We start from the raw sequence: 25606 nt of genomic DNA on the forward strand, positions 1-25606 counted from the left end.
TTAAATCTACTTACTTCAGAAAGCTATTTTTGGACTTGCACACAGAAATTTGAATAGTGACATTATGAAAAAGTGCTCATAGCTCGTCACGTATGCACTTTGGATCTCAGGTTTACTGCATGCTTTTTTCTTGTGATGGTTTATACTGCCACTTCTTAAAAAATGTAAAGCAAAGAACTTGTAGTAGAAGAGATTTATTTCACAGTATTGAAGATGTAGTAGTGCTCATAGCTCTAAAGGTATCCTTTTTGGAGCCTATGTTTACTAGACATTTTGCTTCGGATGCTCATTCCTCATCCTCATTATTATTGTGACATTTAACCCCCAAGGGCATGAGTAAGTTTTGTATTCATTGTGTCATGAAAAATAAACAGTCTGTCATGTTGAGAAGTTTCTTATCATGCCTGAAACTCATTCTGTGTCAGTCCATCAAGATTGCCGATAGAAAGCTGGGCTGGCCAGTGTGGCCGAGTGGTTCTAGGCACTTCAGTCTGGAACTGCGCGACAGCTATGGTCGCAGGTTCGAATCCTGCCTCGGGCATGGATTTGTGTGACGTCCTTAGGTTAGTTAGGTTTAAGTAGTTCTAAGTTCTAGGGAACTGATGACCTCAGATGTTAAGTCCCATAGTGCTCAGAGCCATTTTTTAGAAAGCTGGTATGAAAATATTGTCGTATCGTAACCTTCCAGATATGTTCTGTGGGTGACAAATCGGGGCAGTGGGCAGGCAAATCGGGGCTCTGTACTTTATTCGAGGCATTTCAGGTGTGAACTGCAGTGTGGGGTGGCACATTATCCACCTGGATTATGCCATTTAGTGTCCTGATTGTGAAGGGTCCAACAAACTTTACCATTAACTTTATATACCTGGGATTCACAGTCATGTAGAACTTTATAAAAGACAACATATTTACGCCAGTGACTGTAACAATTTCTTTACTTCATGGTTGCAGTTTTGGCCTTAGGCCATTATCAAGTGAAGCTGAAAAATACTGAATTTTTTAAAAATTATTTAACAAAATCGTTGTGTATCTTGATATTCAGCCGATTACACAGAATGAAAAATGCAATTGCATAAGCATGTTACTTACATGTTATATACCTACAAGTACACAGGTGGTTTGTTGATAGTGACCGGGCCAAATATGTCACGAAATAAGCATCAAATGAAAAAACTACAAAGAACGAAACTCATCTAGCTTGAAGGGGGAAACCATATGGCACTATGGTTGGTCCAATAGATGGCACTACCATAGGTCAAAGGGATATCAACTGTGTTTTTAAAAAAATAGGAACCCCCATTCTTTATTACATATTCATGTAGTACATAAAGAAATATGAATGTTTTAGTTGGACCACTTTTTTAGCTTTGTGATAGATGGCGCTGTAATAGTCACGAACACTTAAGTACGTGGTATCTCATAACATTCCGCCAGTGCGGACGGTATTTGCTTCGTTATACATTTCCCGTGTTAAAATGGACCGTTTACCAGTTGCGGGAAAGGTCGATATCGTGTTTATGTATGGCTACTCTGATCACAAAGCCCAACGGGCGTGTGCTATGTATGCTGCTCGGTATCCTGGACGACATCAACCAAGTGTCCGGACCGTTCGCCGAATAGTTAAGTTATTTAAGGAAACAGGAAGTGTTCAGCCACATGTGAAACGTCAGCCACTACCTGCAACAAATGATGATGCCCAAGTAGGTGTTTTAGCTGCTGTCACGGCTAATCCGCACATCAGTAGCAGACAAATTGTGCGAGAATCGGGAATCGCAAAAACGTCAGTGTTGAGAATGCTACATCAACATCGATTGCACCCGTACCGTATTTCTATGCACCAGGAATTGCATGGCAAGGACTTTGAACGTCGTGTACAGTTCTGCCACTGGGCACAAGAGAAATTACGAGACGATGACAGATTTTTTGCATGCGTTCTATTTAGCATTGAAGCGTCATTCTTCAACAGTGGTAATGTAAACCGGCATAATATTCACTATTGGGCAACGGAAAACCCATGATGGCTGCGACAAGTGGAACATCAGCGACCTTGGCGGCATTGTGGGAGGAAGGATAATTGGCCCCCATTTTATCGATGGCAATCTAAATGGTGCAGTGTATGCTGATTTCCTACATAATGTTCTACCGATGTTACTACAAGATGTTTCACTGCATGACAGAATGGCGGTGTACTTCCAACATGATGGATGTCTGGCACATAGCTCGCGTGCGGTTGAAGCGGTATTGAATTGCATATTTCATGACAGGTGGGTTGGTCGTCGAAGCACCTTACCATGGCCCGCACGTTCACTGCATCTGATGTCCCCAGGTTTCTTTCTGTGGGGAAATTTGAAGGGTATTTGCTATTGCGATCCACCGACAATGCCTGCAACATGCGTCAGCGCATTGTCAATGCATGTGCAAACACTACGGAAGGCGAACTACTCGCTGTTGAGAGGAATGTCGTTACACGTATTGCCAAATGCATTGAGGTTGACGGACATCATTTTGAGCATTTATTGCATTAATATGGTATTTACAGGTAATCACGCTGTAACAGCATGCGTTCTCATAAATTATAAGTTCACAAAGGTACATGTATCACATTGGAACAACCGAAATAAAATGTTCAAACGTACCTACGTTCTGTATTTTAATTTAAAAACCTACCTGTTACCAACTGTTTGTCTAAAATTGTGAGCCATCTGTTTGTGACTATTACAGCGCCACCTATCACAAAGCGAAAAAAGTGGTCCAGCTAAAAAATTCATATTTCTTGATGCACTACATGAATATGTAATAAAAAATGGGGGTTCCTATTTTTTAAAAAAAAAAAAAAAACACACACGGTTGATATAACGGTGTATATACAGGGTGATTCAAAAAGAATACCACAACTTTAAAAATGTGTATTTAATGAAAGAAACATAATATAACCTTCTGTTGTACATCATTAAAAAGAGTATTTAAAAAGGTTGTTTTTTTTTTTTTCACTCAAAAACAAGTTCAGAGATGTTCAATATGGCTCCCTCCAGACACTCGAGCAATATCAACCCGATACTCCAACTCGTTCCACACTCTCTGTAGCATATCAGGCGTAACAGTTTGGATAGCTGCTGTTATTTCTCGTTTCAAATCATCAATGGTGGCTGGGAGAGGTGGCCGAAACACCATATCCTTAACATAACCCCATAAGAAAAAATCGCAGGGGGTAAGATCAGGGCTTCTTGGAGGCCAGTGATGAAGTGCTCTGTCACGGGCTGCCTGGCGGCCGATCCATTCTCAGTGCCCCATATACAGACATTGTGACGGTTGACTTTCCCGTTAGTGTGGAAAGTTGCTTCATCACTAAACACAATCTTTGAAACGAAAGATTCATCTGTTTCCATTTGAGCAAGGATAAAATCACAGAAATCGATTCTTTTAATCTTATCAGCTGCAGACAGTGCTTGAACTAATTTCAGACGATAAGGTTTCATAACTAACCTTTTTCGTAGGACGCTCCATACAGTTGATAGTGGAATTTGCAGCTCTCTGCTAGCTCTGCGAGTAGATTTTCCTGTGCTGCGAACAAATGCTTGCTGGATGCGTGCTACATTTTCATCACTCGTTCTCGGCCGTCCAGAACTTTTCCCTTTGCACAAACACCCATTCTCTGTAAACTGTTTATACCAACGTTTAATACACCAGGAGGTTTAACACCATACTTCATTCGAAATGCACGCTGAACAACTGTCGTTGAATCACTTCTGCCGTACTCAATAACACAAAAAGCTTTCTGTTGAGCGGTCGCCATCTTAGCATCAACTGACGCTGACGCCTAGTCAACAGCGCCTCAAGCGAACAAATGTACAACTAAATGAAACTTTATAGCTCCCTTAATTCGCCGACAGATAGTGCTTAGCTCTGCCTTTTGTCGTTGCAGAGTTTTAAGTTCCTAAAGTTGTGGTATTCTTTTTGAATCACCCTGTACTTTATGTATGTAAAATGATGAATAACGATGTATTCCTTTATGTAAGTAAAACGGTGATCAATCTCCATGTGTTTTATGTACGATGTATAAAAAATGGGTTACCTAAGATATTATAGTGGCGCAATGAGGGCACACACTAAGCTTCCTAGTACAGTCACTGGATGGAAATGGTGCTCCACACAGAGCAAAACAATATCTGTAATCTGTTTACACACCAAAACGGCTACCAGTAGCCTGTAAACAGTAATGTGCCGCTGCAGTTTAGTGCACATGTGACTAGTGATGGGCTAACGAACATGAGTGTCTTCAGACTATGTTGTTTTATGACATACGGATATGTGTGCTCACACTATGTAACAGCGTCACCAATGTATTTAATAGTAGTGACAAAGACATGTAAATGTGTCAGCTCGTTTTAGGTTAACATGGCCTAATAGCCATAACATGTAATTATTACCCAATTGCATTTTTCATTTTGTGTTATCAGCCAAATACCAAGATACACAACGATTTTGTTAAATAATTTAAAAACATTCTGTATTTTTTAGCTTCACTTGATAATGGCCTAAGGCTGAAATTTCAATCATGAATTATAGAAAGTGTTACAGTCACTGGTGTAAATATGCTGTCTTAAAAAACAAAGAAAAACTTTACCATTGTTGCCACACATTGGCGAACAGTCAGCTCGGCTTCAACAATTACCGAATCAGTTGTGTTGCTATATCCTTTCACTAGCTCCTCTACTACGACAAACAGAAGTTAGATTCATTACTGAATACTGCAGAATGCCACGTGATGACCCAGTTTAGTGTGATTCTGCACCATGTAGTCCTTGTGTATGCAGTTCATGCTTGCACTGTTCTCCAAAGATAATGCTGTGATCACTTGAAGATGCTATAATGGGAGTTTAACCAGTTTACTTTGTTGTGGGGTTTCTTGTCTGTAAACTTTTTAGTTTGGGAATGAAATTTTAATTTGTGAAATAGAAATGTCAAAGTTATCTTTATTTGTCGTCTTGTAAACATATTGAAATTGGATTGTTGTATGATGCTCGAATTTAAAAAATATGCGGTTTGTTAGACTGATAATAGTTAAAAAACTATATAACTTTAAATAATGGCCAACATAAATCCCTAGGGTTTGCATTATACAGATTTATAATAATTATTTTTGTATTGCTAATATTCTTTTTATATTATGTGGATTCCTCCAGAAGATCCGTATGTTAAAGCAGATTCAAAGTAGCCATTGTGGGCCACTCTTCTGGAATCAATGTTAATTGCAGAATTTTGTTGTTGCAAAAGCAAGACTTCAGTGTTTTGCCAATTCATGTATATGTAAGGTCTGTGACAGATTTTTTTCAGCAACTTGAAAGTCCTCTTATATTTTAATTGTTTGGTTTTCAATAGTATCAGTATTTCAGTAAGATAAAAAATGTATATAATTGTCTAAATTAGTAGGATTTTGATTGCAACGTTTGAAAGAAATTGAAGATTAAATCCTTTGTGATAAGTTTTGGAAGGGAGAGTAGCTGAAAGGAAACAGACACAAATCTTCTTTTCTATACGACCATCCTCTGCATTTATCACAGATGCAAAAGACCTTTGTGTGCTGGGCTCTACACAGCTGAACTGTTTCAGGGAAGACAGAAGAGACTCACCGGTTCTTTGTTGTCATCACCACCGCCAGCAAACCAGAATCAGCAATCTACTGTGAAAGTGATAGAACTGGGTGATATCGATGACGGTGAGTCACCATCGACCAGGAAAAAGAGAGAGTCTGATCTGGAGAGTATAGAAACCATACGCACAACCACTCCTATAGCCAGGAAGCTCTCACGCTCGTCTAGGTCCTCTGTCGAATCTGTTGAAGACACCTCTCCTAGTAAGAAGGTGAGTAATCCAGAGTGGTGCCTGTTGTTACTTCATACCATTTATATTGTCTAAGTTCCCTGACAGGAAAAAATTGTAACACCAAAAAATAATTAATGTAGACTGATGAAATTTCGGGAATACATTTGTGTAGGTAACATATTTAAGTGATGAACATTGCAAGATCACAGATTAATGTAAGGGCAAGATAAGGCATTGTAAATGTGAAATGCTGGTACATTAATAACTGATGTAACTGCTAGAAAGTTGAATGCAAACATGTGTACATTATGTTGTATGGGTGCCGGATGTCAGTTTGTGGGCTGGAGTTCCATGCCTGTTGCACTTGGTCAATACAGGTAAGGTTAACGCTGTGTGTGGATGACAATGGCGTTGTCGTCCGATGATGTCCCGTATGTGCTTGATTGGAGACAGATCTTGTGATTTAGCAGGCAAAGGCTGTTTGTTTACACTCTGTACAGCATGTTGGATTACGACTGTGGTATGTGGTCGAGTGTTATCCTGTTGGAAAATACCTCTGGGATGCTGTTTGTGAATGGCAGCACAACAGATTGAACCACCAGACAGGTGTACAAATTAGCAGTCAAGGTGTGTGGAATAACAACGAGAGTGCTCCTCACTTCATAAGAAATTGCACCCCAAACCATAACTCCAGGTGTAGGTCCAGTACGCGGATTGGTTGCAGGCCCTCAACTGGATTCGTGCCAACCAACAGAAGATCGTCACTGGAACCAAGGGAGAACCAGCTTTCCTCAGGGAACACAATAAACCTTCACCCTACCCTCCAACCACTGAAGTCACAAATGACGGTTGTTTGGGGTTGGTGGAATGCGCGCTACAGGCATCTGGCGAATTTACAATTGTGCTGGCAGTTTCATGTTGTTGTTGTTGTTTACAGAAAAGTGATGTGTAGTTTTCAGTCTGTTTTTGATAGATGAGAAAATGTGTGTTCATGACATAAGTAAATAAGAATACAAAATATGAACTGGCTTAACTAATATTGGTACCATAAGTAAGTGTCGTGCACAGCAAGCATAGACTATTGTAAGGAGGAGAGGAACACAGTGATCAGTCGCAATCCCTTTGGTTTTTTAGTAGTCTTGCACATCCAGATTTCAGCTGCAAATAACCATCATGAATGCATTAGAGTGAGTTATAATCCAACAAACCCACAGCAGTACTTTACTGTTGTATAGGCAGAAGGAAACTGACTATACACCAGTAAAGGTGTATGGTGACATGTACTGCTGCAAGTTTGTTGAATTGTAACTTACTCAGATGCCCTGAAGATAGTTACTTACAGCAGAAATCTGGACATACGAGAATAATAATAATAATAATAATAATTAAAAACAATGGGATTGCAACTGATTGCTATGTCCCTATCCTTGCTTATGAAATGCCTTGTTTTTGCGTACTATCTTAATGCCTAAATTATATTGGCAAGAACTGGTTGAATTAAAACCTCTTCACCCAATACTATGGAGTAAATGCACACAGACATAATGCTGTCAGCAACAAGAGTGTCAGTCATAGGTAAAACTTTATGCATCTTAAGAATATAATGTAGCAAGTGCTGAGTTAGCAAATCCACAGTATTTATGAATTATGTGGTTATGTATTAAATTGGATGTCTTATACTGGAATGCCAGGCAGATAAAAATTAGAACAATAATTCCTCTGGTAGCACAGATTAATTTTTCAGCTGGAATCCCTCATGTCGATTGTGCAGGTTGTTCGCAAATTGTATTTCCACAGCTTGACAAATTCCAAGATTCGTACATCACATACAAGCCACATTCATCCCTTTACTCACTCTAACAAGGTACCGACAGAAAATAAAAATTCCTGTTTCAAACTGAAAAATGTATGTAACTTAGACTATTACGAACAAAAAAAACATATTTACGTAACTTAGACTGTTACGAACAAAAAACATATTTACGTAACTTAGACTATTACAAACAAAAAACATATTAATGTACTATTTAGCAATGAAGAGTTTAGTTTGTCTTTCAGTGATTTTGATGTGTTGGTTTGTTGTTAAGTGATTTTGATCTATTGGGAAATTGCTTTTTATGGGAAGTTACAAAATTTAGATTGTAGGTAATTTTGAATATTTCTTAACTTTTTTAAGTTATAGCCCTGAAACTCATACAGCAATTAACTATTGTCATTCTAGAAGATCATATAAAATTTTGTAACTGTTAGTATATGAGAAATGACTGTATTAATTTACAGGTTGCTGTGTGATTTAAACAATCTGCAAAGACCAGCAGAGCTGACAGATGACAGCTTTTCAGAATGCATTCTGTTGGACATCTGGCCACTAAAATTTGTTACAGCTTTGCAATTGTCAGTGCATATCACTATGCAACAGTTGGACATGAAAAATTCTTACAAGAATGCATCTCACCACATCCACATAGAATTTTCATGTCACTGGCCAGGACCGGTGAATACTTCAAGAATCAAAAAATGTGACAAATGCGATTTTCACACAGTTAAGCAACCGTCTTCACATGACAGCCACTTTCCTCTTTGTTGACCGATGGCCTCATAGGAGCACGTTTTGTCCTCCACGATGAAGTCCGACAAACAATCCACGTCCATATCAGCTGCCTTACCAAAGTTCTGGGATGCGTGTATGTGCTACTCTTCTGCTCAGATGTCAGCAGATGTGGAGCAGACTTCACACACTCACAACTTCACACTTCTAAATTGTCAATCGTGATACTGTAGATAGTGTGTACAGCAATATTGAATCACCTGTGATGATTTTGACCCTGTTTCATCAGTTTCTTTTAAGTAGCTGCCATTCAAAGTTCACATTTTCAACTTTATCCATTTTCAGAAGCTTCTGTTTCCTTCTTCTGTGTAGTGTTGATTTCCACGTTTAACTCCATTATAACATTAAATTCAGACATTACTTCTATGTATTAGATGTTAACGAATTTCTCTTTTTCAACAGAGTCTTTATTGCTATTGTAAGCCTGAAGTTTATATCTTCTCAAGGCTTTTCAGTTTCTGCTTTGACTTGCAGACAGCAAGACCCTTCTACTACTTTAAATGTCTCATTTCTTATTCTAATTTCCTCAGTGTTAGCTGACCAAATTCCGTTACATAACGTAATTGATGTTCATGTCTTATAACCTCTTTTAACTTTAATTATCTTTCAAAATTTCTACTTGCTTTTATTTCTGCTTGCTCAAGGTACAGAGTGAGTAATATCCAGTAAAGGCTACAACCTCGTGCCGGTCCCTTTTCAGCTACTGCTTCCCAATCATGCCTTTTGACTATTAGCTGCAGTGCAGTTCCCGTACAGATTGTAAATAAGATTTCGCTGCCTGTATTTTATCCCCACTACTTCCAAATGTCAGAGTTTGTAGTCCAGTCAGCAATGTCAAAAGCCTTATTTAAATTTACAAATGGGATAAATGTAAGTTTACATTTCTTCAACCTATCTTTTAAGATAAATCCTAGGATCAGTGTGGCCCCCACAAGTTTCTACATTTCTCCTGCTCAGGAACTTGGTGCAGTGCAGGAGAGCTTGCAGTCCAGCATATGTTTTTAATCATTATTTTGTGACATTTTAACTGAGCACGACAACTCTACAGCTGTCTTTATGGATGGGTCAAAATGGGGGCTCCATTGGATGCTCTGTTGTTTTTCCTGAGCATGTCCCCATGCCTTGAGACTTCACTGTCTTGACGCAGAATTATATGCTGTATATGTAAAGTGATGGTGGATGGGAGAGAAAAGAAAGGAAAGGAAAGGAAAGGAAAGGAAAGGAAAGGGAAGGGAAGAGTTTACTGATGTCAGCTGTATAGGGAAAATATGCAGAATCGGTGGCGACAAGTGAAAATGTGTAGCAGACCGAGATTTGAAAGCAGGATCTCCTGCTTAGTAAACAGGTGCGTTAACCACTGTTCCATCTGGGACACAGTGTTATCGCAAATGTGTGGACTATCTTGGCATACCTCTCGGACATGTCTGAAAGAACAGACACTATGCATTCATAGAATTATTTGGGATCTTGTGGGCACTGGAGCAGATCAGATGTGCTTCAAGTAGTAAACTCCTTGTCTGTTCAGATTTTCTGATTGCTTCAAATACTAAATTCCTTGTCTGTTCTGATTCTTTGAGTGCCTTTCACTCTTTACAACACCTGGACACAGCAGGTAAAGTAGTTCAGAATATCCAGGACACCCTCCTGTAATAACTACAATGGCTGGGGAAGTAGGTGTCTTTCTTCTAAGTACCGTGGCACAGGAGTATTGTGGGCTACAATAGAGCAGACATAGCACCCAAGGAGACATGTTGTAATCCTCAGTTATTTCAGTGTGCCCTCCACCTGCATGCTCGCTGTTGTGGAACAGAGTCGTGCGTCAATGGGAAAACACGTGGCTGGAAGTGACTGATAATAAGCTGCACCTAGTAAAGCCTACACTGCAGCTGTGGCGTACTTCCTTTCAGCCACGAAGATGGGATCAGGTCGTCCTTACTTCTCTTTGCATAGGCCACAGTCCTCTGGTGTGTGGCTTCTTGCTTTGATGTGACGACCCTCCAATGTGTGGTGCTTTTGGCATGCAGATAAGTGTGTTTTATTTTCGGACCAGAGAGAAGTGGCAGCTCTGCCTTTATTTTAAGTGACATTCAAATGAATGTGGTGATACTTTAAAGGTTTTGTGACTTGTCCAGCTTGTTTCCAAAAATTTTAGAGAATTTTTCTAAATTGCTGACAGGATGATAGGCTCAGCCTTGATTTTTCTAAGTGGTCAGCTAGTCACATTTCCCTGTGCCTTTCTTTTAGTTCTTCTGTGGTTTTACTTCTGTTTTAATCCCATGCCCAGCACCTTTCACCCTTCTCCAGAGTGATTGTGTGGATCAACTTGAGGTGGCGGTGAGTGAATGAGTCATTTTGTAGGTTTCCTTTTCATTGTGTATTTATCCACAACTGTTTCTTTTAATATGCATAAGGGCACTGATAACCTGGGAATTGAGCACCCATAAGCTCCAAACACACACACACACACACACACACACACACACACACACACACACAGGTCAGTAATCTTTGACTATAACTGGGCCGCTGAAACATATCACTTCAAGTTCACACCACAAGCACTGTAAAGTTGGTGGTATGATTGACAAACAAGTGAGGAACATGACGCACTGCATCTTCTGAAGCAGTTACAGAACAGCAATAAAAGCTGGTTCCAGCATCAATGATACCACATTGCTATATGTTGTGTGCAACTGCCTGCTTCTGCGTTGTGCTGTGTTACTGCCTTGACTGGAGTTTCTGTTTATTAAAGAATGTCATCAAAACAACTTTATTCACCAAGTGACAGTCCATTGCACTATGGAATGCCATCAAATAGTCAGGCTTTGGAATTGCTATGAAGGAAGTATGCGTTTCATGAGCAAGAAATAGAATTTGTTTCTGTTCATGGGTATGTTTCGGTTCCTACTGATAAAATCTTAGACCGTACCTCAAAGACTCTAGGACTTGTTCAGAGAACTGTTTCAAGAAAAGGGATGCTACTTCAAGACTTGCAAGATACCGAAATAAACAGTGTGGGGCAAAGCTCCGGTGGAGAAAGCATTGTGTTTTTAAGTACTCGTGGAAAGAAAAAAAAGCAGCAGCATCAGTTACCAATCATGATTAATTCCAGACCAATGCTATTCATTGGATTATAGTAGGAAGGAATACTCGACAGTAGTGAAGTTGCGAATTCCATTAAAAGAATGTGAATTTTTCTCAGGGGGGGGGGGGGGGGGAGGGGGGGACCACATCACTGAAAATGGTATTAAAAAGTATGGACTTCCACTTAAAAAAGTTAGATGGATGACTGTGCTCTGTTAAATTCTTCTTGTGTGTTAGAGCTCATTTTCTAGTTCTCTTCATAATCACATAAATTGTGAAGGACACACAGGAAAAGGATGTATCAGCACAGTATGAAACACTTTCCTAAATGAAATGTTCAAAATGCCTCTGATTGCAAAGATACATGCACCAACCCACCATCGACTAAACAGCTGGATGCTACGTCCTTGATGGTAGTAGAGCAATGACGCTAGCCTTATGTCTAGTGAAATGAGTTATACATCACCATCACCTTCATTCCACTTGAACAGCAAATGCGAACAGTGAACGTGAAGGTGCCTTTACATCTGTGCGCCTTGCAACTAGTCGCTGTGCGGCTGTAGTTTGCCTCACATAGAAGTAGAGGTGCCAGTGTGAACACAGGTGTGAATGGAATCAATTTCATGCACATGTTGAGGGAGAGGCATGCACCTACACCCACGTGCCTCTACTTACGTGTGGGATAAGCACAGTCACATAGCGACTAGCCACAAGGTACACAGGTGTAAACACACCTTAAGAATTACATCTTACTGTAAATTGTAACCAAACATAACACAGAGCGTATTTTGAATATTTCATGCAAGAACACATTTCATGTAATGCTAGTGCATTAGGTTTGTGTGTGTTTCCTACGACTAATGTGTTTATGAAGAGAAGTAGAAAATGAGCTTGATACGGAAATAAAATGTTTCCAGACCCATGTTAATATAAAATGTTTCCTTTTGTGTGTCTGAGGAATGTTTCCTGAAAGTTCAATCGTACCTTTTTGTTACACCTGTATGTCACATTCAAACCATTACAAAACTCATTTTCAGCTGTTGAGTTTTTGTTCATGGTATGCAAGGTATGCTTGGAAACTAAGATTTTTTGGGGCACAGAGTTTGCTCACATCGTCAGTATTTTCTTCCATGGATCTGTCATATCATTCACCTGTTAAGATTTGGTTGCTTGTTCATCCAGTTGGCACAATTTGTAAACCAGTTACATGCTTACATTTATAACTTTTTATTACACTATGTTGTTAAAGATGCCAGTTTGAAACTTTGGTGCATTCTTTCGACAGTTGCGCCTGGAAACAGAAGCAGGCTCACCGCCTCCCGCCAGCTCAGCTCCCCACAAACGACAGTCCCTGTCGCCGGCAGCAGCACATGTGCCTGTGAAGAGGCAGCGGGGATCCTCCGGACCTTCTGGCGACACTCCAGACGAGCCCCTGGAAGTGGTCCCTCCTGCTGCAGGTGTGGAACGCCTCCGCGCTGTACTGGGTCCTGACATGTCTATCAGTCTGGCGGGCCATAGGACACCCACGCACGACGAGTCCTCCGGTGCTTCGTCTGAGGATGTACAGATAATAGAGGTGGTGGAAAGGCAGCCGCTCAAACCACCCCAACCGCCCCCAGTTGATGCCTTTGATGACAATAGCTCACAGGTACATGAACTATCTAGATATGTGAAATTTATATGATCTGTATTTGGAAATAAGAAATATACTAAACAGATTGGGGAAAAACACAGTGCTTCAGTTGTAATTTGTTTGTTTGTCTGGTAAGCTGAATGCGTATTGGTTGCATTGGTCTTACGCTGATTCGCACTCAACATCAATGGAACAGAAGGTAACATTGCCTTCAAATGAAGGCGTGTGTAGGTTCAGTGGGTGGTGGAATACCACTGTGGAATGGATGGGAGATATAGTGGGTAGAACATTACTCATTTTGGGGCACAGCAAGAAGTAGTCGAAACCCTGGCGGAAAACGCAATTCAGTTGCTCCAGTGCTGGGTGGTACTGAGTTACGAGGGGAATGCTCCTCCGTGGCCAGACAGTTAAGACTTTAACAAGTGATGGGTAACCAGAGAGATAAGGCACAGGAGATCTGTTTTTGTACAAGATTTGGAGGGTAATTATAGTCTGTGAAGACCTCCGTGAGACACTAGGTATATGTCGACTGCTCATCCCTACAGATGCAACGGCCACGGGTTGGTAGGCTGTATGGAAGGGACTTCTCGATAAGGAAAGGGTCAAAGTGGAAGTATTGCTGGAGGTTGGTAGGTTTGATGTAGCAATCTTGGAAGTGGAGGTCAACATCGAGAAAATTGGCTTGTTTGGATGAGAAGGAGCAGGTGAATTGAGTAGCGGAGAAGGTGTTGAGGTTCTGGAGGAATGTGGATAAGGTGTCCTCACCCTTGTTGTATATCATGGAGATGTCATCAGTGAATCTGAACGCATTCCTCTATATGGCTCGTGAATAGGTTGGCACAGGATGGTGCGATGTGGGTGCCCATATCTTACCCTGGATTTGTTTGTAGGTGCTGCCTTCAAAGGAGAAGTAGATATAGGGATGTTAGTGTAAAGGGAGATGGCATCAGTGGTGACGAGCAGGGCACCATGTGGTAAAGGAAAGCGAGCTGTCGAGAGTCAGTGGAGGATATGGTTGGTATCTTTTATACAGGAGGATATGTTCCTGGTAAGAGGATGAAGGTGTTGGTCTACAAAAGCAGAGATTTTCTAAGTGGAGGTGCAGTAACTGCCCAAAATGGGATGTCCTGGGTGGTTGGGCTTGTGGACTTTAGGGAGCATGTAGAAGGTGTAAGCATGGGGAGTGGGAGGGGTGAGGAGAGAGATGGACTCCGGAGAGAAGTTCTGGGATGGAGTCACTGTGACAGGGTTTGTAGGTGGATGAATTGACAGCTGGTGGAGTCTTTCTGCAAGTTAATCTTTATGGTTCAAAACAGCATTGGTGGATCCTTCATCAGGAGGTAGAAGTATAAGGTCGGGGTCAGTTTTTATGTGGTGTATTGCAATTCTGTCTGTGGATGTAAGGTTAGCTTGCGTGGTGAGGGATTTGGGGAATGATGATGATGATGCAAGGTAACACAGGTTAAGAAATTCTGGAATGTTAATAGCGAATGATCTGGTGGCAGTGGGGGTGGATCACGTTTGAATGGAGGAGTGAACTGAGTTAGGCAGAGTTTAGCATTGGTCTTTGGATGAGTCTGATTGGCAGGGCTGGTGGCAAAAAAGTGTTTCCACTGTAGGGGCTGGGAATAGAACGACGACAGAATTTGGGAGTGGGGCAAAAGGTGAGGCGTTTGGAAAGGGCTGATACTTCTGCAGTGCTTAAGGCTTTTGGAGAAAAGGTTAATGATTGTGTTTTGGTCTGGTTACGTTCAGAATTCAGTTTGTTGGTGGGAGTGAGTTTTTGGGGGTGGGATAAATGTAGTAGGTCTGCAAGGCAGGGTTTGTCAGCTTTGAGGAGATGTGGGGGAGGTTTGGAGGTTGTTGTAGAGGTGGTGGATAGTGGTAGTCCAAGGTGAAAGTAAGAAGTGAATAGGGTGGAGAGTTTTTGTAGGTGGCGTTTTGCATGCTGCTCTAGTTCCTGGATGGCAAGAGTTTCAATATCTATTATGGGATCCAGGAAAGGGTTTGCAGCTAGAGATGGGTAATTAGATTGGTAAGGCCATTTTGGGGTTCCATGAGCCAAACGAGAATTTAGGAACAGTATGTGGGACTGAGTTCTGGCTGGAACTTCTTATCTTGTTGCAGATGGGAGGAGCAAGGATTCATGGTGGTGGATAAAAATGCATAAAAATATTTTAATAACATGGAAATATGTCCGAAAAATTTCGCACAAATACACCAAAACAGATGGGAAAAACACGAAAAGGATGAAATCGATGAAGTATGGGGAAATCTGAGGGAGTAGGCGATTGTGAAAGACAAAAACCAACTGAAATCGATGTGAAAACACTAGAAGATCAAAGAAAAAATAAGTAAAACTATTGTAATGTGGGTTACTGGTTCATGGGTGGGTATGTGCGAAGAAGGGGGTGGCAGATGTGAATAGATTAGGTGATGTTATTACGTGCGAACTGGAATAGAGAGGAGAAGAGGTGGGAAGAGGGTGAGGATGATATACAAGTTCATGTGGCACAGGAAGGTATAGAAAATATGTGAGAGTACACAGTTAGAGTGATCAATTTGAAGTTCTAGGATTATGATATTGACAGGAGTAATGTGGGATATGAGACACTGTTGTGTACAGCAGAGGTGGTTAATAGAATGTGGCTCGTAAATAGAGCGTGCAGTGCGGTTTGGAAGGCAAAGCTATTGGCTAAACAGGCCTTCATCAGAATACACACACACACACGCACACACACACACACACACACACACACACACACACACACACACACACACACACACACACACACACACACACACAAAAATAAATGCAACTCGCACACCCAGGCCAGACTGCAAGCAGCAGAACATGATGGGAGAAGTAAGCCAAGTGTTGGGGGGGGGGGGGGGGAGGGGGGGGGCTGCTAAAGTGCTGCTTGTGGGAGCATACAGGAATGAGGTGGAGAGAGGGTAGGGCAATTAGGTGCAGCCGGGAGGTTAGATGGAGGGGGGGGGGGGGAGGCAGGGGGAGCAGCAGAAGAGGATAGAAGTAAAAAGACAGTGAGTGTGTTGGTGGAATAGAGGGCTGTGTAGTGCTGGAATGGGAAAAAGGAAGGGGATAGATCTGTAAAGGACAATGATGAACGAAGGTTGAGGCCAGGAGGGTTATGGGCACCTGTGCAGTTCAGAAAACCTGATGTTGGTGAGAAGAATCCAGATGGTACAGGTTGTGAAGCAGTCATTGAAATGAAGAACATAGCATTGGACATCGTGCTCAGCAATTCAGTGGTCCAACTGTTGGCCACAGTTTGTCAGTGACCATTCATGCGGACAGACAGCTTGTTGGTTGTCATGCCCAGGTAGGATGCAGCATAGTGTTTGCAGCTTAGTTTGTAGATCAAATGACTAATTTCAAAGGTAACCTTGCCTTTGATGGGATAGATTATGCGTGTGACCGAACTGGAGTAGGTAGTGCTGGGAGGATGTGTATCCTACCCCCTATCCTTCGCATCCCTCCCACAGTATCCTTGGCCATACCTATACAATCCCTGCTCCCAACCCCTTGCATCATGGCTCATACATCCTCCCACCACCATCTACTCCAGTCTGGTTACAATCACCACGTGTCCCATCAAAGGCAGAGCTACCTGTGAAGCCTTTGAAGCTGAAGGCTTTATTTGACAGTCTTTTTGTTGTGCCTATCTGTGACTCAGCATCTCAGCTATAAGGTGAGTTGTAACTGTCCGTTTCATGATATTGTCAATATTCCATCCTGGCTTTTCCATTGTACAATAATAAAATACATAAATAAGTAATCATTCCTGCAGAAAGGCAAGATGCCTATATATTAATCCCTACATTCAAGAATGAATCCCTGCCTTACTCCGCCTTTGTTGTTATGGAAATAGGAAGCCTACCATACAAATTTCTTATTATGAAACGCAGCTTAACTGAGCGTAGGCTACACTTGGCTCGATGTCAGGTGATCTCACTCTCTGTGCAGGATGCCTGTAGTATTTGTGCCAGTTCATTTTATTTTTTTACATGTTACAGCTTTTTTGAAACAAATACAATATGTACAAATGCTGCATTCATCGAAACCAGAGTTCACATCAGTCCTGCTTGTTAATATGTACCTGAATTGTTTAATCTATGAGATCTGTTCAAAAAATTCAGGAACTTTGTCCACAAATTTTTTCTACTCTTACCTTTCACTTATTGTGCATGGTCTCTTTCGAAACACTCTCATCCAAATTTCATACCCCACTCCCAACGCCATTTCCACCTCCAGAAGTAGTCTTGGTATGCCTCTTGCTGGTTTGCGCATAGTGCCGTCTGCGAATTTTCTTTAATCTCGTCTGTCGTTGCAAATCTTTGTTCTTTCAACAGGGTTTTTAACTTTGGAAATAAAAAAAGTCGACAGGGGCCAGGTCTGGATAGTATGGCGGATGAGACTACACAGTGATTTGGTTTTTTGTGCAGTAGTCATGCACCAAGAAGGATGGACGTGTGGGTGTGTTATCGTGATGCAAGAGCCATGAATTGTCTCCCCATATTTCAGGCCGTTTCATTCTCAAAGTTTCTCACAGGAGTCGCAAGTCCCAGTAGTACCATCGATTAACAGTTTGCCCTTGTGGCACAAATTCTTGGTGGACTAATCCTTCAAAGTGAAAGAAAACTCTCAGCATGGCTTTGACATTTGACCTGACCTGACAAGCTTTTTTTGGTTTTGGAGAACCTTTCCCAATCCATTGTGAAGATTGAACCTCGGTCTCAACATCATAACTGCAGACCCACATCTCATCACCAGTTACGATTCTCTTAAGGAACATCTCGTTTTCATTTTTGTGATCCAAAAGCTCTTGACAGATTGCGAAGCAAAGGTCTTTCTGGTCTTGACTCGAGAGTCGTGAGTCGAACTTGGCGACAACGTGATGTATTCCAAGATGCTGTGTGAGCATTTCATGACATAATCCATCTGAAATGTTCATTCTTTTGCAACCGCTCGGACCGTCAGTCTTCAATTGGCTCACACAATTTTGTTAACATTCATGACACGAGTGTTGTTGGTAGATATTGAAGGGCATCTTGAATTAGTGTCACCTTTCACTTCCATCTGGCCATTTTTAAACCACGTGAACCATTTGTGACACCGAGTAGGCTTCCTGATTCATTTGGTGTGTTCCTGTAAAGGTTTTCTTGAGTTTCATGCAAAATTTAATTCAGGTACGTTGCTCCTCTAACTCTGCCATCTCAAAATTCGCGAACTGCACAATACAATGTTCTACCCAGTACAGCACTGAACAATAACTAACAGGCATACCACAATGAAACTTCCAGCAGTTACACATTAAACACAAGCATGCGTAAGGATGCCAACTGCATTTCACTCCAACACATTGTTGACACGAAATTACAAATGTTCTGTAATTTTTTGAACAGACCTTGTATATATAAACTGTGCCACTAGGTCATAATTTCTAAATGATAATGCAGATTCTATACCAGAGTGAACTACTTGCTTAAGTGAGGAGGAGGAGACACTTAATACTGTTTAACCCTCCACTGTCACTCTTTTAGCCCCATAATGAAATTTGCGACTACTGCTTGTACTAGTTTTTCATAGGAACAAATTACCGACTTCTATCACTTATAAATTTTTGCCTGCATCATTCCAAAACTCGTGTAATTCACAGGGTATACATAAAGTTTGGGAACACTTTGAATTATTTATTGCACAAGAATTTTGTACAGATGTCATACATATTGCATTTTGAAGAGAGAGACTACAAGTGTTTTTTTTTTTTTTTTTAACAAACATTCAATATATGAACCAAGAGTGACCCAGCAGACATCAATATGGTAATCAAATTCTTGCCATACCTGTCCCAGCATGGCATCGTCAACTGTGGCAGATGCTTCCCGTATTCTCTCCTGGAGCTCTGCTATATCACGTGGTACTGGCGGTACATACAGCAGACCTTTAATGTGTCCTCACAGAAAAAAGTCACACAGAGTGAGATTTGGTGATCCGGGAGGCTATCTCGTGAAACAGCTATCCCCTTCTGTACCACAGCCGATCCATCGATGTGGCAGCTCCGTGTTCAGCTACCCACGAACTTCACGATTAAAATGGGGGTGGGGCCCTATCCTGCTGAAAGATGGAACAGATTGTCCGATTGCATGTGAGGCATCAGCCATTGCTGCAACATATCCGAGTAGGAACATCCAGTGACAGTGCTCTCAGCGAAGAAGAATGGCCCATACAGTTTTCGACACGACGAGGCACGAGAAACATTTACCTTTGGGAATCACGCTCAAATTCAGTGCATTCGTGCGGATGCTTTGTACCCCAGATTCACTTTCCCATTAGTGTGAAAAGTGGCTTCATCACCAAAAATTAAGCGATCAACAATGCCATCCCAGTCTTTGTTCAGTTGTTGTAACTGCGAACAAAGCTCAAAACGCTTGTCTTTGTCGTCGTCATTTAGCTTCTGCACTAGCTCCAATTTGAATGGTTTCATAGACAGCTTCTGTCGCAGGACGTTCCACTCTGTTATTGGAGCCATTTCGAGTTCATGGGATGCACGATGCATCGACTTCTTTGGACTCCTCATGAATGTGTCTCATACGCGCTCCACATTCACGTCACTCACACTGGGATGTCCACTTCTCTTTGCCGGGCACAAGCAACCTGTTGTAACGAATTTGTTGTGCCAGTGATAAATGGCCTTCCTTGTTGCTGGCTTCTTACCGTACTTGGCTCTAAACGTCCGTTGAAAAGCTGTAGCACACTTGTTTTTGTAGAACTGCAAGACACAGAGAGCTCACTCCGCACCTGAACTCGCCATTTTTGCGACTAGCGTGCACTATCGGCAAATTATCAAACTATGCCGTGGCAGTATACATGGAGAAGAAAAAAAAAACTGAGTAGTTATTATCTGCTGAGTAGTTATCTGAGATTGTCCCTTGTAGGAAATAGACATTCTCCCTTGAACCTTATCAATATATCATACCTCCTACAGCTCTGACATAGCTCTTTTCATTTATTTTCATTTTTATTTTTCTTTTATTTTATTTAATTTCATAATTCTTTGCAGTGTTTTCATTTTAATTTTTCTTGTCACTACCCTTTACTGTTGCTGCGGCAGTCACTTGAACAATTTTATCTTTAGTACCATCTGATATTCAGTTCTCTCAAAATAAATGTAAAGTTCAGAGGTAGATCTAATTAGACTTCTTCAACCTTAAGTTGGTAGGATGCAGAAAGAGATTTCTTCTGCCAATTGATGCACGATGAATGAGAGCCTCTGTGCCTGTAAATTTGCTTGGAAGAATATACAATCATATAATCACACACCTTTTACCTCATATAAACAAAACCTTAATATAGCGTGATTAATAATTGAGATATCCTGATTTGCACTGTAAAATTTTCACTGTAAGTGAAATATGACAGAGCTTATGTGAGTACCAGTACTAATATTACAAGCATTTTGTTGTAGGATGTGATCATTGTCGAAGAGGTGGGCACACCAATGCCACCAGCTCGTATGCCAGAAATGCCGACACGTGGTGGTAAGAGAATGAGAGGCCGACCTCGGCGAATGAGTGTGCAGCCCACGAGCCCTGTCTCGCGCCACCACGAGGAGCCGGTGCTGCCACCTGCCCAGCAAGTCCCAGATCCCGGCTTGACGGCCTCCGGAAGGCCAAAAAGGTCGTGCCGTGGCCGTGAGCTTCCTTTCGTCGAAAAGAAGAAGACCCGTGCTAGAGGTGGTAAGTATCAGTACGTAGTTTTTGTGGGTCAACTGAGCCTACTGATATCGGAGGTCAGCTTACAATATCCTAGATGTCATGATATGCCGGTCTGTAGTGCAGCCTGAGGGCTCTGTTGGGTTGAAAGGTGACCATTTTGCTGTGTATTTGCAAAGCGATATCGAAGGATTTGATTAATCCACTTTTGCTGTAACATTTTCTTTCATTCCTGCAACTTTGACTCATTGAAGCCAACACATTTTAAAAATATGGGTGAGGCTGACCTGCCTGAACATCTAGATCCCATAATTTTCCATGTACAGTTTCTCGATTTTTCCCCCTTGTTCCTGTGTGTGTTTGTGTGTTCCTCATATGACTGGATTCCTCAGTAGGACTGTAGCTAAAGTATCGTCCACTAGGTGAGCGGACATGCTGGGGAAATGTATACTTTTTTTTCTATTATTCTTTATGGTGCCACATTTCAGTCTACACAATCTCAGTTGCATCAGTGTTGCAAGGTGTTGGACTGATGAAGAAATTAGTCACAAGTTATCTCGTAAGTTTGAGGATAGTGATACTGATTGAATGAAAGATGTTGTTGTGGATGAGGGAGATGTGGACTGCCTACATGTACGTGATTACGCTGCAACTCCCTGTGGAGTATTTGGCAAAGGGCTCTTAGAACCTTTTTCAGACTTTTACTCAACTTTTTTACTCTTGAATAGCACTTAGTAAAAATAAACTCCTAAGCTTGGGATTAGCCGAGCGGTCTAAGGCGCTGCAGGCATGGACTGTGCGCTGTTCCCGGCGGAGGTTCGAGTCCTCCCTCGGGCATGGGTGTGTGTGTTTGTCCTTAGGATAATTTAGGTTAAGTAGTGTGTAAGTTGATGACCTTTGCAGTTAAGTTCCATAAGATTACACACACACACACACACACACACACACACACACACACACACTTTCTGTGCAAGCTCTGATTTCTCTTATTATCTCTTACATATAGATATCTTCGTTGTAGCGAAGCAGCTTAAATCACTTAATAAAGGCAAATAATCCGGTCCAGGCAATATACCAATTAAGTTCCTCTCAGATTACACTGGGACAGTAGCTCCAGACTTCGCAATCACATACGACTCACTTAATGAAATATCAGTACCAAAATGCTGGTCACACCAATACTCAGGAAAAGAAATAGGAATAGTCCAATGAATTACAGACTCGTGTCACTGACATCGATTTGGAACATACACTTTGTTCAGACATTATATCATGAATTCAGAAAATATTGTTCTTGTGAAACACAGCTAGCTCTTTATTCATAAAAAGTAATGAGTGCTATCAACAGGGCTCTCAGATTGATTGCAAATTTCTCAATCTCCAGAAAGCTTTGACATCATTCCTCACAACAGACTTCTAGTCATATTGTGTGTCTGTGAAGTATCGCTTCAGTTATACGACTGGATTTATGATTTCCTGTTGGAAAGGTCACAGTACGTAATAATCTACGGAAAATCAAGTAAAACAGAAGTGACATCTGGTGTTCCGAAGGAAGTGTTATGAGCTCTACTGTTCCTGAGCAGCCCTCTTATATTGTTTGCAGATGATACTGTCATTTACAGTCTAGTAGCATCATCATAATTGCAAAATGACTTAGACATGATATCTGTACGCTGCAAAAAGTCGCAATGGCCTCTGAATAAATAAAAGTATTAGGTTATCCATATATGTACAAAAAGAAATCAATTAAATTTTGATCATACAATAAATCACACAAATTTAAAGGCTGTCAATTTATCTAAATAACTAGGAATTATAATTACAAACAACTCAAATACTAACAATCACATGGCTAATGTTGTGGGAAAGGCAAACCATAGACTGTGTTTTAGTGGCAGATTACTTAGAAGATGCAACATCTCTACTTAGAGAGACTGCCTACACTATGCTTTTCCACCCTCTGCTAGAGTATTACTGTGTGATATGGGATCCTTACCAGCTGGAGGACATCAAAAAAGTCCTAAGCAGGACAGCTCGTTTTGTATTATTGTGTTTTAGGGAGAAAGTGTTACGTATAGGTGAGTTGAGGGTAACAGAAATTGGGGCTTGTATAGAAAGATATGTGTGTTCATTTTTACCATGCACTGTTAGTGTGGAACAGTAGAACAATAGTCTAAAATTGGTTTAGAGAACCCTTTGCCAGGCACTTAATTTTGAATTGCAGAGTACTCATGTAGGTGTAGATACAGTGGTCACTTCATGCAATCGGGGGAGAAATTTGGTGATTTACTTCATGAAAAGTTCTCACCCCAATGAAAATGCCTTTGTTTTAATGTTTGGTGTCCCAGCTCACTTATCATATCCTTGAATATATAATTTAAGTACAAAAATTGACCCAAGTTGAACCAAAATTTATATAGAATTGAACATTTCAACTGAAATACAAAAGTTGTGAGGAGGCAGGAAGGAGGCAGGATTCATTACAGCTCGCAGCTGACATTATTTATCAACGTATTCTTCATCGTTATAGATCGAGCGGCCCCTCGTAAAGCTGTACCACCTATTTGATCGTCCATTTAATATCTGTACAAACTGATACATATAATTTAGAAAGGAAAAGTGTTAATAGGTCTTTGCTTTGCAGGCGGTCGCAGACGCAGAGGTGACACACTCACAGATCATCGTCCAGGTGGTCTGTCTGAGTTTGCACGCAGCTTCTCTGGGTCTCTCTCTCCAACCAGCATCTCTGGTGCTATTCCACACGAAATGTTACCACAGCCGGGGAAGAAGAGCTTCACGTTGGGTGACAAGTCTCCTTCCGGGCTATCCAGGTCGGGTGCTATTCCACAAGAAACGTTGCCGGAGCCGGTGAAGAAGAGCTTTGCATTAGGCGAGAAGTCTCCTCCCACACTACCCAGATCCAGTGCTATTGCACATGAAGCGTTACCACAGCCGGGGAAGAAGAGCTTCGCATTGGGCGAGAAGTCACCTCCTGCGCTACTCAGGTCGCCTCCTGGCCTGCTGTCTCCTCCGAGGGTGAAGTCCCCTGAACCCAAGTCACCCCCATCGAAGCACCAGAAGACAGGGCCAGGAAAGAAGTCCGCCGCCACTGCTAGGCGAGCGTCACTGGTGGCTGCAGAAAAGGAGGCACTACCAGCAGATTCCGAGGCAGTCACTGAAACGACTCGAAGAAGGTCAACAGAGACGAGGGAAATTCAGCCTGCGGACGGAGAGCCGACTGCGGCAACTCCAGATGTGATCGTCGAACCTCGCACCCCTGAGCCTACTGTTGAACCTACAGCAACTGCACAGAGTGTATCTCTTGTACCATCAGGACCACCATCACCGATGCAGGTGATTTTCTCTCTCTCTCTCTCTCTCTCTCTCTCTCTCTCTCTCTCTCTCTCTCTCTCTCTCTCTCTCTCTCTCTCTCTCATTTTATATATATAAAAACAAAGATGAGGTGACTTACCGAACAAAAGCGCTGGCAGGTCGATAGACACACAAACAAACACAAACATACACACAAAATTCAAGCTTTCGCAACAAACTGTTGCCTCATCAGGAAAGAGGGAAGGAGAGGGGAAGACGAAAGGAAGTGGGTTTTAAGGGAGAGGGTAAGGAGTCATTCCAATCCCGGTAGCGGAAAGACTTACCTTAGGGGGAAAAAAGGACAGGTATACACTCGCACACACGCACATATCCATCCACACATACAGACACAAGCAGACATATTTAAATAAAGACAAAGAGTCCATCCACACATACATGTGTGGATGGATATGTGTGTGTGTGCGCGCGCGCGAGTGTATACCCGTCCTTTTTTCCCCCTAAGGTAAGTCTTTCCGCTCCCGGGATTGGAATGACTCCTTACCCTCTACCTTAGAACCCACTTCCTTTCGTCTTTCCCTCTCCTTCCCTCTTTCCTGACGAAGCAACCATTTGTTGCGAAAGCTAGAATTTTGTGTGTATGTTTGTGTTTGTTTGTGTGTCTATCGACCTGCCAGCACTTTCGTTCGGTATGTCACATCATCTTTGTTTTTAGATATATATAGGGTACATATATATATAACTCAAATTACACTGACATAATCAACTTACACTGACATGACAAATGTCATGGGATACAGATGGCTGTAGTATTGCATACACAAGGTATAAAAGTGCAGCGCATTATCGGAGCTGTTAACTGATTCACATGGAAAGGGTTCCAACGTGATGTTGGCCTCACAGTAGGATTTAACAGAGTTTGAATGTGGAGTGGTAGTCGGAGCTAGACATCTGGTACATTCCATTTTGGGAATTCCATATTCCAAGAACCACTGCGTCAAGAGAACGCCCCGAATACCAAATTTCAGGCGTTACCTCTCATCATGGGCAACCCAGTCTCCGACAGCCTTCACTTAATGACAGAGAGCAGCAGCATTTGTGTAGAGTTCGCAATGCTAACAGACAAGCAACACTGTGTGCAGTAACTGCAGAAATCAATGTAAGACATACTATGAATGTATGTGTTAGGGCAGTGCGGCAAAATTTGGTGTTGGTGAGCTATGGCAGCAGACGACTGACTTACTGTTGTTAACAGCATGACATTGCCTGCAGCATCTCTCCTAGGCTTGTGACCATATTGGTTGGACCCTAGACTGCAAAACAGTAGCTTGTTCAGATGAGTCTAGATTTCAGTAGGGTGGTGCAGACCACACGAATCCATGGACCCAAGT

At 41.7% G+C, this 25606-nt stretch overlaps 1 protein-coding gene across 3 annotated transcripts in view; it reads left to right on the plus strand.

Annotated features, from left to right (window-relative positions):
• The window catches only part of LOC126425277 (microtubule-associated protein futsch), a 233482-nt gene that overhangs the window by 13270 nt on the left and 194606 nt on the right, over positions 1 to 25606 (plus strand). For all 3 annotated transcript variants that reach the window (XM_050088249.1, XM_050088250.1, XM_050088251.1), the window contains exons 2-5: positions 5611 to 5862; positions 12801 to 13163; positions 20639 to 20909; positions 23530 to 24239. In XM_050088249.1, coding sequence (XP_049944206.1) covers positions 5611 to 5862; positions 12801 to 13163; positions 20639 to 20909; positions 23530 to 24239 — 1596 coding nt within the window. The remainder of the gene's footprint in view (positions 1 to 5610; positions 5863 to 12800; positions 13164 to 20638; positions 20910 to 23529; positions 24240 to 25606) is intronic.

The sequence above is a fragment of the Schistocerca serialis genome, chromosome 10 (assembly GCF_023864345.2).
Source record: "Schistocerca serialis cubense isolate TAMUIC-IGC-003099 chromosome 10, iqSchSeri2.2, whole genome shotgun sequence".
NCBI lineage: Eukaryota > Metazoa > Arthropoda > Insecta > Orthoptera > Acrididae > Schistocerca > Schistocerca serialis.